General features: G+C 42.3%; 1 protein-coding gene across 2 annotated transcripts in view; it reads right to left on the reverse strand.

Annotated features, from left to right (window-relative positions):
- Positions 1-13,191, reverse strand: part of Ncbp1 (nuclear cap binding protein subunit 1) — a 32,895-nt gene that overhangs the window by 4,077 nt on the left and 15,627 nt on the right. For both annotated transcript variants that reach the window (XM_032891080.1, XM_032891072.1), the window contains 11 exons: positions 12,651-12,748; positions 11,626-11,689; positions 10,458-10,568; positions 7,972-8,036; positions 6,918-6,980; positions 6,025-6,099; positions 5,122-5,225; positions 3,061-3,183; positions 1,657-1,759; positions 1,086-1,179; positions 106-209 (listed from right to left, as the gene is read on the reverse strand). In XM_032891080.1, coding sequence (XP_032746971.1) covers positions 106-209; positions 1,086-1,179; positions 1,657-1,759; positions 3,061-3,183; positions 5,122-5,225; positions 6,025-6,099; positions 6,918-6,980; positions 7,972-8,036; positions 10,458-10,568; positions 11,626-11,689; positions 12,651-12,748 — 1,004 coding nt within the window. The remainder of the gene's footprint in view (positions 1-105; positions 210-1,085; positions 1,180-1,656; positions 1,760-3,060; positions 3,184-5,121; positions 5,226-6,024; positions 6,100-6,917; positions 6,981-7,971; positions 8,037-10,457; positions 10,569-11,625; positions 11,690-12,650; positions 12,749-13,191) is intronic.

A 13,191-nucleotide genomic window follows, 5' to 3' on the forward strand; every position in this document is an offset into this window, starting at 1 on the left:
TTTCATTTGCTTTCACTATATGCTAAGCCTTGCTATTTTGGTCCTGATCATCTATAAAGCCTGTGTAACTTTAGTGTTATTAGGGGATATAATTCTGGTTCAAACCTCGTAAAGTCACGAGACAGCTCTGATGAGAAGATCCAGTTTGCTACTGCAGCACAGTCAACAATCTGTGTACGAATCATCTTATCAACCAGTACAGCAATCATCTGCAATGTGAAAGAGACAGGTCAAGTTTCACTAATACACAGGCATAATGAAAAGCAATGCTAGGAAGATAAAGGAGCAGGGCTATAAACGTGATTTTAATGGCAATGGAATTGGCCAGTTGAAGCCATAACTCATCTTTTTCTTCTAGATAGGGTTCCATAGAGCTAAGGCTGGCCTTGAACTCCTGATTTTCCTGTCATTACCTCCCAAGTGCTCTTGATTGGACTAGTCAGTCTTTAGATTTATTCTGCCTTCTGCTATGCTCTAATATTGTAAGAAATATGATATTAACAGTAAAGACTGCATGAAAAGACAACTCTTGAATGGCAGCACTCACTCTTTAGGAAATTTTCATTGATAATACCTCTGTACAAATGTATGTGTCTGTGTACCTGCAATTTCAGCTGAAATCTCCCCAGTTAAAAAACAGCATCTTATGGGTCTTGTTTGTAGAAATGGATAAACACGATAACTATTTCCTACCAAATATTGTGGTCACACAGTTTTCGTACTCAGCATCTAGTATGTGTGGAAATGCTTTAACACAAACCAACCACAGCGCCACCTGAAGAATGTTACCGAGGTCTGGCGAGATGGCTCAGTGGCTAAGACACTTGAGAGCAAGCCTGACAAGCTAAGTTCAGTACCCAGGACTCACCATGGTGGAAGGACCTGAAATTTGTCCTCTGACTTCACACAGGCCCTGTGACCCTCCCATGCACCCCTAACTAACAGCTTAGAGTAATTTAAAAATTTACCAAAAAGAATGTATCGGTTAATTATTTCACAACACCCAGTGTACAGACTTAAACATCTCACTGGCAGATTCAAATGTAACTAAGTTCTTCTCTGTGTGTCTAAGTAAACAGCTGTACCTGCGGGTGATTCCTCCAGACTTCGAACATGACTCTCAGCACATGCAGCTTCCCCTTATCACTTTCTGCTAGAGTTTTGAAGACTTCATGAAACCTTTAGACAAAGGTGAAAAGTACAAGTAAGAGTTATTCATAAGCCCTTTCAGTGTTTTCAAAGCACCCACAATAACATTTCTGACTCTAACATATAATACGTAAATGCAAGAGTCCTCACTAAGCACAAAAATGTGCTGGAATTCAGCCTGAAGAAGCTTCTTCAACTTAGGGGAGTGCTCTTTTCTTCTGATTCTTATTAAATTGCTCTCTTTAGATGCCGGCCCTTGGGCAGGCTTTCGTTGCTGCTCTCTCTCTTGGGAAAGGTGTCTAGATAGCTGGACCCTCTGCCTCTGTAGATGACTGTCCCCAGGACCTAGGCTGACACTGCTTTACCCACCACATGCACATCCACACTGCACACACTTAACCACCACCAACCGAACCCCACTCTACCAAATTATGTAGGAAGGTCTTCATATTTAACAATTGTAGGCAAAAGTTACTATAGCATCGGCACTCAGATGTACAGACTTACTTTGCAAGAGCACTGAAGGAGTGACTGAAGGACTTGGCAGCTAAGTGCAGCAGAGTCTGGACAAAGACTTCTATTTTCAAGGGGTTAAATCTGAACCCTTCATCTGAAAAAAAATTTTTTTATGTTAGGATTTTTTTAAAAAGTCAACTATAGTAATTTCTTGGTGCTATACCTTGGAATGCTAAGGATAACATATGAACATATAATAATATCCCAGTAAAAGCAAACACCAGACTCTACTGATTTCAAATACTGAAAACATAAAACTAAGTTGGGCCAGCCAAGGCTACACAAGACCTTATCTCAATCCCTCATTGAAAAAGCATAACCTTAATATTCTCATATTCATATTCTCTCTCTCTCTCCCCTCCTGCCTCCAGTTCTTCCATATACCCCAGGGCTGTTTTTACTCATGCAGGCTCTCACTGTACACTGTGGCCGGCCTGGCTGGAGTAACAGGCGTGCACTACCACTTCTAGCTCATGACCCATTTGCTTAAAAGCATCAGACAGCCCCCCTCCATGTGCTGACTACAATGTTAAAGCAAAACCAGCCAAAGCTTTAAATCTATATCTTACAACTTCTGCCAAAGTCTAAACTTCCTATTCCCGAGGCTGACTGACAGTCTTTGGTGTGCTCCCCAGACAGATGGCCGTCCCCGCTGACCTGTCATCTGCTCTGCCTTTGTGCAATGCAGGTTTACCTAACTAAGCATTTCACAGGATGCCTTCACAGTGGTGATGCAACTCTCACTACTGTTGACCAATCCTAATCCAGGGGAGCTTTTATATCGCTCTGTCAATTTTTCTATTCACACCAGGAGCATAAAGCAAAGCTAAGATGTTGGCTGGAATTACATGATACTAAGTAAAGATTAGGCAGTAGTATCATAATAACTTATAATCTGGAGAAACTGTCAGTCATACCCAAAATATCCAACCCACTAAGCCTCCCCATTCAGCAAGCCCTCAATGCAGAGATGCATAAAGTAGAAATATATGAAACCCCCGAGTAAACAGTGTGTGGTTTATTTTATGTAGCACATGGTTTATGTTCTTTCTTGGTAGCTATTGTTGCTTTTGAGATGAGGTCTCACTGTGTAGCTCTGGGTGACCTGAATTTATTATGTAACCTAAGCTGGCTTCTAACTCAGACACCCACCTACCTCTGCCTCCCGAGTCTGGGATTAAAGGCGTGCATACCATACCCAGAATGGCTTTTATTAATCGAAGCTTTTCTCAGAAATTTTAGGGCCTCTTAGGTAAGGGGTGAAATATGCAGGTGCTAAGGACAGCGGACACTGCTGTGTGAGCACCAACAGGCCGCAACAGAACGTGTCACCAGAGCTGTGTGTTATGCTTTAACTTGGCCTAGGAGGTTCAGCTGAAGAAGTCGTTCTCTCACCGTCATCATCAACCTGGTTAGGATTTGGTACGTCCTTCAGAATGCTGAAGATTTCATCGTTGGTTGCCTTACTTTTAAAAGCAACAGATAAACAGAGTGCCACGGAATGTCCAGGAAGAGAATCTAAACACACAACAGAAGGGAAGGTAGACTAAGCTCAAAGACTGCTCTGTCTCTGAGCAGGTAAGTCAACAGTTTGCTATTTCACTTTTTTTTTTCGGAGCTGGGGAACAAACCCAGGGCCTTGCGCTTGCTAGGCAAGTGCTCTACCATTGAGCTAAATCCCCAACCCCTGTTATTTCCCTTTAAAACAGAATATTCTTCAGCCCAAGATGAGCATTTAAACCATATATGATACTATACCAGAAAGCCTTACCTAATTCAGTGCCTTTTCATCTAGACTAAGCGATAACTCTCAATGCCAATACTCATGAGCACACCAGTCCTCAGGTCTCCCAGACATTTTAAACCCAAAAGCTTCTTGGTCATTTTTGCCAACAACCCTTTCTTCTAGAGCAAGTGAGTTCAAACAAGGTAAACACTGCCAATATGAGAGGCCTCACCCTTAAACCCTACATGCTTACTGCTGGTTAGGATTTTGTGAGTACGTACGTATGGCATAGAATTTATGTTAGTATAAAGGCATCAGAGCAAAAAGAAATGTACTTTCAATGTAATTCAGACAATGGTAACAAGAAGGGCAATCTTGACACAGGATTGTAAGACCTGTGCTATTAAGACCACCTGTAATAACAAACGTCTATCACAAAAAATAGAGCACACAAGGATAATCATATAGCTAACACCTGCTGTGAGCCTGTTCCTGAAAGTGGTAGGAAATTCTATGAAAAACAAAAAAAATTAAAAAAAAAATCATACACGCACAAGAAAATAAGAATCCTTTGTCACGAAAGGAATTTACACACTAGCTGAGAACCAAGAAATTTACTTCAGAAGTAGACACAGAAAGCATTTTTATGAAGCAGGTTGTTAAAGGTTACAAATAAAACACTTGAGTCAGACCATGGAGGAAAACAGGAACTGGAGATAAAAAGCTTTCTGTGGTGTGTCAGGAAGAACACAGTTCTCAGACACAGAACTTCCTTGCAGCACAAAATGGGATACTCACGGACGGATCACAACATTCAGTGCAGCCACAACAGCACGGCTGGAAAACCTGACGTCTACCTCTGTACCCATCACCACTGCACCACTGCCTTCAGGAAGCATAAATGGCCCCACAGAGACCACAGCAGTCCCAGCATGTCTGATTCATGGTGCAGTCCCAGAACCCATGGGGCCAAAGGTGAAGATCATGATTACAAGTTTACTTCTAGAAGCAGACTGCCAAGAGCCCCAGTGTTCCCAGCATCAGATGTGCGCTGGTGGGTCTCATGTCTGTTGACTTGACACAAGCTACTTATCTGAAAGGAGGAAACCCCATTGAGAAAATGCCTCCATAAGGTTCAGCTGTAGGGCATTTCCTTAATTAGTGATTGATGTGGGAGGGCCTGGTACATCGTGGGTGGTGCCACCCCTGAAATGGTGGTCCTAGGTTCTACATGAAAGCAGGCTCAGCAAGCCAAGGGAGGAAGCCAGTAAGCAGCACCCTCCACGGGCTCTGGCCTGTCTGAGTTCATGTCCTCATTCCCTTCAATGGACACATGAAGTATAAAACAATCAAACCCTTCCCTCAGCTTGTGGTCATGGTGCTCCATCACCCCAACGGCAACGCTAACTAGGACAAGATGGTGACCAATTCAACAAGTCTCCATCTTAACAAACTCACTTTCAGTCTTAGTACACTCCAGGAAGAATTCCCCTCTGTACAGTACTACTCTTTGTACTGGATTAAAAAGGTCATGTGAAAAACACTGTGAACAGAATAAAACAGAAGGAACCTAAAGCTAACAACAACAACAAAATCCTTAATCTAGTGGCTAATGTGAGTCATTTTTCAAATATAGAAATACGATTCTGAGAACGTCAACCTCCCCTCCTATGGGTAACCAGCTTCCGCGCATGCGTCCATCGGTACTTCCTAAGGAGAGTGTTACTTACTGCTACTTTCGTCTCCATACTTGTAAATGCAGGTTGGGTTTGCAGGACACAGAGCTGAGAAGGTGGGAGGAACAATATCTAATATATGCTGATGGTAAGACAACCTACAACACAAACAAGAGTCTCAGAAAGTCTCATGTTTCAGGCTTTGCTAATACCCAACCTGCCCAGAAGCCAGATCTAAGATCCCACAGCGAACAACCAAGACGCAAATGGGGACCAAGTCCTTCCGACCTTTGAGTAAGTTAGCATAGGTGAGTGAGCTCAGGCCGCTCAGACACTGACTCTGCAGCGTGGGTTCAGGGAAGACTGCAAGTGAGAATGGGTTGGGTGGAGGTCGGATGGCACGGCTGGGAGGTTGGACGTGACACGGCAAAGAAATAAGTGGGAGCTAGAAAGAGGCACGCTTTGTCCTGTCCAACAGAGCGTTTACATAGTATTTACAATGTTGGGTGTGAAAAGAGGGATATACCATGCAAGCATGCACACGGTATCTTCCCAAAGGCCTCAACTACCCCTAAAAAATACACATTAAGAGCTTAAATCACAGTTCCCCAAAACATACTCTATCAACTAGAAACTAAAGGCTCTTTAAATAGATGGCTCTAGGAGAGGGCTAAGAAAACACAGATTAGATAAAAACCCAAGTTTAGAAAATAAGAAAATGCTCATCAATGTTGGGAGACATTGAAAAGAATCTTATTGGCTTAATTAACATAAAATCCAAATGGTACAGCAGACTAACTGTAGCCCAAATCTTCATTTAAAAGTGAGTTGGAAGATGGACAAACATTGTAAGTACAAAACAAAGGAGAGAGAAATCCTGTCAGATAATAACCAGTTCCAGCAGTTTCCTTCATGAGAAGCTAAGAGAGCTAAGAGAACAAAATGCAAAGAGCTTACCTCATACATTTCTCTAGAACTTCTCTTACAAACTTTGGTTTGGGACTTTCAAGATCCTGAGTAAGACAATCTGACCTAGGGAGGAAATCTGGATTACGTTAACATGCATAACCTTCAGTTCCTGGTTAGAGGTTTCTCTACCTTTTACCTCATCCACATAGAGTAACTAACTATCAAGACATACTTGAGACAACAGTTTTAAAGTGAGTTTTAGAGGCTGGTGGTTAAGAGCACTGGCTGACTTCCAGAGGTCCTGAGTTCAATTCCCAGAACCCACATGGTAGCTCATGACCATTTATAAGGGGATCTGATGCTCTCTTCTGGCAAACAGACAGAGCACTCATATATTTTAAAAAATAATAAATACATAGTTTTAAATATTAAGGTTTTCCTGTGTATGTATGTATTCATGTGCTGCATACATGAGTGTGACCTGTACAGGGAGACCAGAGGATAACCTTGGGTGTTGTTCCCCCAGTGCACCCACTTTGATTTGAGACAGTGTTTCTCACTAGGCCCAGAACTTACCCATTAGGTTAGGGTGACTGGCCAGTGAGCTTCAGGGATCTGTCAATCTCTATGTCCCTGGTGCTGGGATTAGAAGCCCACGTCTCCACAGCTGGCTTTTTTTAAACCCAGGGTCTGACTGAGCAGTGCTGGCTGGTCTGGAACTTGTTATGTAGCTGGCTCCTAACTCTTAGAGATGGGTGTGCCTCTGTCTCCTGGGTGCTGTAATTAAAGGTGTATGAAACCAGGAAGGGCTCAACATGGGTTTTTTAACATGGGCTCTGGAGCTCAATTGGGTCTCTATGTTCGAGTAGCAAGCACTTTACTGACTGAGCAATCTCCAGTAGTAACTGTTTTCAATAAGGAAGGATAAACCTTACACTTACCAATCTTCCCAGCTCCAGCGGAATTGAAAATTACTTAGATGATGAGAAAACCAATTAATAAACCTACATTGGGGAGTGGAGCAGGGAGAAGAGAAAACAAAGAGTGCAATTTAGACCAGCAGTTTATAAAACCTTAATACAGCTCAACTGTCTCGGGGAACCCCACCCCACCTGTAGTCTTTTGTTTTCTCAACAAAGTCTGACTCCCTGTCCTATGTCCCCAGATTCCTCAGCTCTCACAATGGGGCTCCCTTTTATTCTTGTTAGGGAACAGCCATGAGTAAAGCATGTTTTGTGCCAAATATTTATGTAATTCTCACAGCTATGAATGAGGATATTAGTTTTCTCATGTAACTGTTTTTGACATGGAAATAGCTAAAAAAAAATAAATTGTAGTTAATGTTTACAAATAATTTACAAATGGCAGAATCAGAGTAAGCTTCTCGTGTTTTGCTGGGAATCAAGCACGGGTTCCTGGGAGAGCAGTTAGTGCTCTAACCACTGAGCCTTTTCACCAGCTCTTAGACTCTCAAAGACCTTTTAAGAGTGTAACTACTTCTTCATTTATGTGTTTACACTGCATGTCTGTGTACACAGGGCCAGCAGTGCCAGAGGTCAGACGGGTATTGAATCTTCTGGAACTGGAGCAAAGCTTCAGGATGTGCTTGCTGAGAACCAAACTCAGGTCCTCTGAAGAGCAGAACCTGAATTGCTGAGCTCTCCAAGCCCACTACGACCTTTTCAGGACAGCCTATATACCCACTTAAACACACGTAGCTCTCGGGACAGGAAACATCTTAGTGTGTTAAATGGTGTTAAATGGTGCCCTGAAGACCATGGAGTACTCAAATGTTTACAGAACTGGTACTCTATTAGAGACACTGGAAAACACTTTATTAAAGTACTTCTCTCCAAACTGATTTCAATCATTTGAAATGTTTCAAGGTCATGGACGGGGGTAGTTCTCACTGATAATTTTTGGATATGAGATTCTGAAGATTCCTGAGGCGCTAACATAGCCCTTAGTTGCGACGATGTCACCAATGGCCCGTACCTGTCGACACACGTGGTACTCATGGTGTCCAGACGCATGTACAGCATCTCAGTGGCCTGTGCAAGCTGTGACCGGAAGGTAAGGAGAACTACTTCCTACTCTCCTGCCTAAGGACGGTATGTTTCTCTCCTTCTCACATAGCTAATCTTGTTTTTCAAGTTACACTGTCGACGCTGGACAGTAACCCTGACTGCTCCTTTGTATCCACTCCCCCTCAGTCATTTGAGACCTCTCACTGCATCCACCCATCTTTTGTCAGTAAGGAATCATCACATTTTTCTAAAATTTTACAAAAACAGTATCATGATCTGTGAATCTGTTCTTTCCTTTAGCATAAATTAATTTTCAATTTACGCTGTTCACTGCATTAAAAACAAATCTTTTTTGTTGCTTAATTGAATATTACCTTTGTAAGAAAACAAAATTTTTTTATCGATTCATGTATTGTTGGACACTCAGGTTACTTCTGATTTGGAAATATCACATACACAATTTCTGTAAGAATCATGCCCAATTCTATCTCTAAAAAGCCATCCCATCTCTTAAGAACAAAAACCACTATCACATCAAAAGCAAACAAATTTTTTTCTAAAAACAGTAGCACCAGCAGCAAACCATCTTTGAAAACCAAACTTCCGTATAAAATAACTGGAGATGGAAGTTCAGGATGTACAAAAAGAAATGGACATCTGGGATGATATGTATGTATACACATCTAAATGGTGTCATGTATAAAATAGGTTTTCTTTCAAATGCCAAAAAGATTTAAAAAAAAGAAAAGAAAAAACTTCAAATTGGAGAATTGTTTGACCTCTTTATTATCTGAAAGGAAGGTCAGAAATTAAGACTGAGATTAAGATAATTAGATAAAGTTATAAGACGAAAAAGAAAGTAGTAAAAAAATTCAGCTTTTCACAATCTAAGGGAGGCAGTAAAGAAAGATTAAGTATGACTGACAGGGTGTGGAGGTAGGTACCATGGTTATGAGACACACAAGAATGCTATAAGGAAAACTACCCAAGTGCAACTACACAAGTACAAGAAAGCTCAAAAGCATCACGGGTGCGTGTGGAAGCAGAGTGGAGACTGTCAGCGACAGAGGTGGTGATGGCCACAAGGATAACAGCATCCTCCAGACACGGCGGGCTGACACACGGACTCACAGAGAATGCTATAGCACACATGGGACCTGCACAGGCTCACCAAGGAGGGGAAGTGGACAGAGTTGACCCCTAACCAAGAAATTATTTGTAACTGATACCTGCTGGGAAAAGAAGATGGAGAAATCAACACACGAGGGTGGGCCACATGTGCAGGAGTAGCTGGCTAATGTAAAGCAAACTCCAGGTTTGTGTGTGCTGTTTGTTTTGTTGATATTTTCTTTTTCTCCCCACCCCCCAGAATTTGTTTGGATTTTCCTGTTTGTTTGTTTGAGAGAGACATTAAGTTGAGTGGCTAGGATCTGAGAAAAGTTGGGGAAGAGGAAAGAATATAGTAAAAATATATTGTATAAAAAAGTTTTCTAAAAATTATCTAAAAAAATAACAAAAACAAACAAACAAAAACCCAGGACCTTTTTTTTTTTGTTCTTTTTTTTCGGAGCTGGGGACCGAACCCAGGGCCTTGCGCTTCCTAGGTAAGCGCTCTACCACTGAGCTAAATCCCCAGCCCCAACCCAGGACCTTTTAAGATGAAAGTCATCTAACAAAAAAGCTAGGCTGACTGCCGAGCGGAGGAGTAGCAGCTCACTCACAACAAATGTGAGCGCACTTGCACCACCTGTCCACACAGCAGACGTGATGGAACCAGACAAACAGCAACTCACAAGGGGAGTGGGGGCCTGGACCACTCCTAGGAACTCTCATAGACCATAAGAAGCAGCGTAAGACACAGCATAAGACAGATACACATGCACGCATACGCGCAGACACAAAGACACACAGACACACAGACACATACACATAGACACACACACACACACACACACGCACACACGCACACAGTTACAGATATGGAATTGCTTATTCAAATCATGCAACTTATCTAGTGAGGTCCTGAAATGGCAGAATATACATTCTCTTCATGAAACTATTATTTTAAAAGGCAAATGAATAGCTGGACATGGCCTCAAACCTATAATCTCAACTCCTGGAGAGTTAGCCTGGGCTAGACTAAGACCCTGGCTCAGAAAACAAACAAAAGGCAATACCAGCATTATTAGTGTGTTGTGAAAGTAACAGGATCCTACTGGAGAGCTTGTAAGCCACAAGACCATATTCTATGTTAAGCAGAGGGAGGTGCTATATGTCAACTTCACAAACATCCACTTTGTCTAAAATGTTATTTACTTAAAAACAAAGCAAATGAAACCATTATCCCTAAATCCCAATAGAAACATAAAGGTGAATCTGAGAAAAGAAAGCTCCATAATGCAATCTTTTAAAAGCACAACCAAAGCATGTACACTTAAATACATGAAAGGATACCACTTGGGGCAGAGAGCCCGGCTGAAGTTTGCACAGTTCGATCAGCAGTGTCGTGTACATCACATCAATGTGCGGAGGCGCTGGAAGCTGAAACAGCTCTGCAAAGATCACCTGTGAAACAACCCAGAGTCAGAAACTACACCTCAGTTAGTTTTGCATTTCTACATTAGAAAGACCTATACATTACAATCTAACCATAAACTCCGCAACACCTACACAGAAAAGGAATGGCCTTTTATTCTTAAAAATTATGCTTTCTTTCTGAAATCTACAAGTGAACGGCATGTGCACCCTGTTCTGTATCAAGTCTACTAGACGAAGGCTGCTTGACCCACAGCACTGAGACAAGTGCGCAGTGACCCGTCCTTTGAAGTCTCGGAGTTGACCGAGGGAGGAACTACATCAAGGGGCTCAAGCAATGGAGCTGCATTCCTGTGGGTAAGGAGAACTCTTGGTGGAGCAGATGTGGAAACAGCTGAGTGTCTATGCTGCTACTCACACCAGACCCTGGATCTTTTGGGTAGGCTATTTCCTACCCTTCCTAAAGTCTAACGCCCTAGAGTGCATTCTTTCCTTTTAATGCATGATGAATTCTACACATTTCCAGGTTTAAAAATATGTGTGGTGGCACATGCCTGGAGTCCTAGCAACTCAGCAGGATAAGGCAGGAGGGTCATGAGTTCTAAATCAGGCTGGGTGATAGGGTGACAACCAGTCTGTTTTGTTTGAGACAGGGTTTTTCTGTGTAGCCCTGGCTGTCCTGGAATGCTCTCTAGACCAGGTTGGCCTCAAACTCAGAGACCTGCCTGCCTCTGCCTCCCGAGTGCTTAGAGTAAAGGCCTGTGGCACTTAAAAAAAAGAAGGGATGGAGGGAGGGAGAGGAGGGAGGAAGGAGGGGGAGAGAGAGAGAGAGAGAGAGAGAGAGAGAGAGAGAGAGAGAGAGAGAGAGAGAGAGAAGCTGAGGCCAGCAAGGTGATTGATTCATCAGGTAAAGGCTCTGAGTCCTCCTTTCTTCCTTTCCTGGTGAGGCCAACTGAGACCAAACTGCTGGCCATGTCCTTAACCCTCCATTCAGTCTCAGAGCCTGATAAACAGCAAGGAAAGAACAAACAAACTAAGCTGGAAGACAGACTGGGAAGGTGAGAATCAGCACCCATGGCATGTGTACCTCCACTATGTGGTAGTTCAATGGGATCTTGTTCTTGCCTGGATAGCTCACCAACTGGGCAGCGCTGTAAAAAGTGTGATTTAAGTTAGTCAGTGTACAAAGACATACATGAAACCCAACAGCTCTAAATGCACAGAACTTAGCTGAAAAAAACTCTCTGCTTTAATGTTCCAGAATTCAGTTATTAATTAACATGGCGTGAATTGTTTGTCTTACATACAAAATGGAAACAAAGTAATAATACCAGCCCCTTCAGATCTACTAACCTAGGTGCTCTACTCCTAAATATATTTCTCCTCAAAATCAAAACTTTCCAGCTCTATGAAAATTTATTAACTTTGGTTTCTAAATGCTAGAAAACAGAAAAAAACAAAACAAAACCCCAAAACAAAGCCAATAGTATGCTTTAATTTCCACACAGCCAAATAAACCCAGCGTACCATTCAATTTTAGCTTATTCAGTACGTGTGTGAATGTTCAGAGGTCAAGGTCAATGTTGAGTATCTTCTCCAATTGCTTCTCTATCTTACAAGGCTTCTTTCTCACTACACCCGGGGCTCAGAAACTGGAGATGGCTCAGCAGTTAAAAGGACTGGCTGCTCTTCCAGAGGACCCAGGTTCCATTCCAGCACCCACCTGGCAGCTCACAACTGTCTGTAACCCCATTTCCATTTGATTCAAAGCCCTCTTCTGGCCTTTGAGGGCACCAGATACACATTTGGTATACAACTATACATGCATGGAAAATACCCATACTCATAAAAAATTATTTCAAGAAAAATAACTGGGGTTCTCTGATTGGCTTGACTGGTGAGACAGCAGTCCCTGGGATACTCCTGTTTCATCGTCCCAGAACTGAGCTAAGGGTGACTTGACTTACACATGGGCTCTGGGCACCTGAACGCTGGTCCTCATGCTTGCTAGGCTATCTACAGCCTAATACCTCTAAACATACAGTTTTTTTCCTTATAAAGGAATCAAACTACCTTCCTACCCCTTTTAAAGTACCACAGAGGGAATCTTACCAAGTTTTCCTTTCCTTCCAGTAGGATTTTATGATGCAATGAAGATTCTCCTCTATGACAAACCTCTCTACTGAATGGCTCCCTGGCATAACAGGACCCTGGAAAGAAAACCAAATGTACTCATATAAGGAGCCACAAAACAGATTTATTTCTTTTATTCAATAAATACTTGAGACTAGGACTGAACTACTGTGTTAGATAACTACACAGAATCAAGTGTGCTGTCCTCCTGAGAGAGGCCATACAAACACCAGAGCCACTTTACAAATCTGTTTTTTTAATTTAAAAAATTCTCTCTCTCTGTCTGTCCATCTATCATCTTCCAATCATTGTGTATGGGTGTCTGCCATGGTGCATTTGTGGAAATCAGAGAACAATTCGTGGGGAACCAGTGCTCTCTCTACTATGGGGGCCTGGTGTCAGGTTTCACAGCCCCATGCTTTTATCCAGTGAAGCACGGCCCACTTTCTAAATTTAATAAACACTTTAAAAAGACACTACCAAAATAACAAAAGGATGTTATTTTGAGGTAACTATTTTG

Source organism: Rattus rattus, chromosome 1, assembly GCF_011064425.1.
Source record: "Rattus rattus isolate New Zealand chromosome 1, Rrattus_CSIRO_v1, whole genome shotgun sequence".
Lineage (NCBI taxonomy): Eukaryota > Metazoa > Chordata > Mammalia > Rodentia > Muridae > Rattus > Rattus rattus.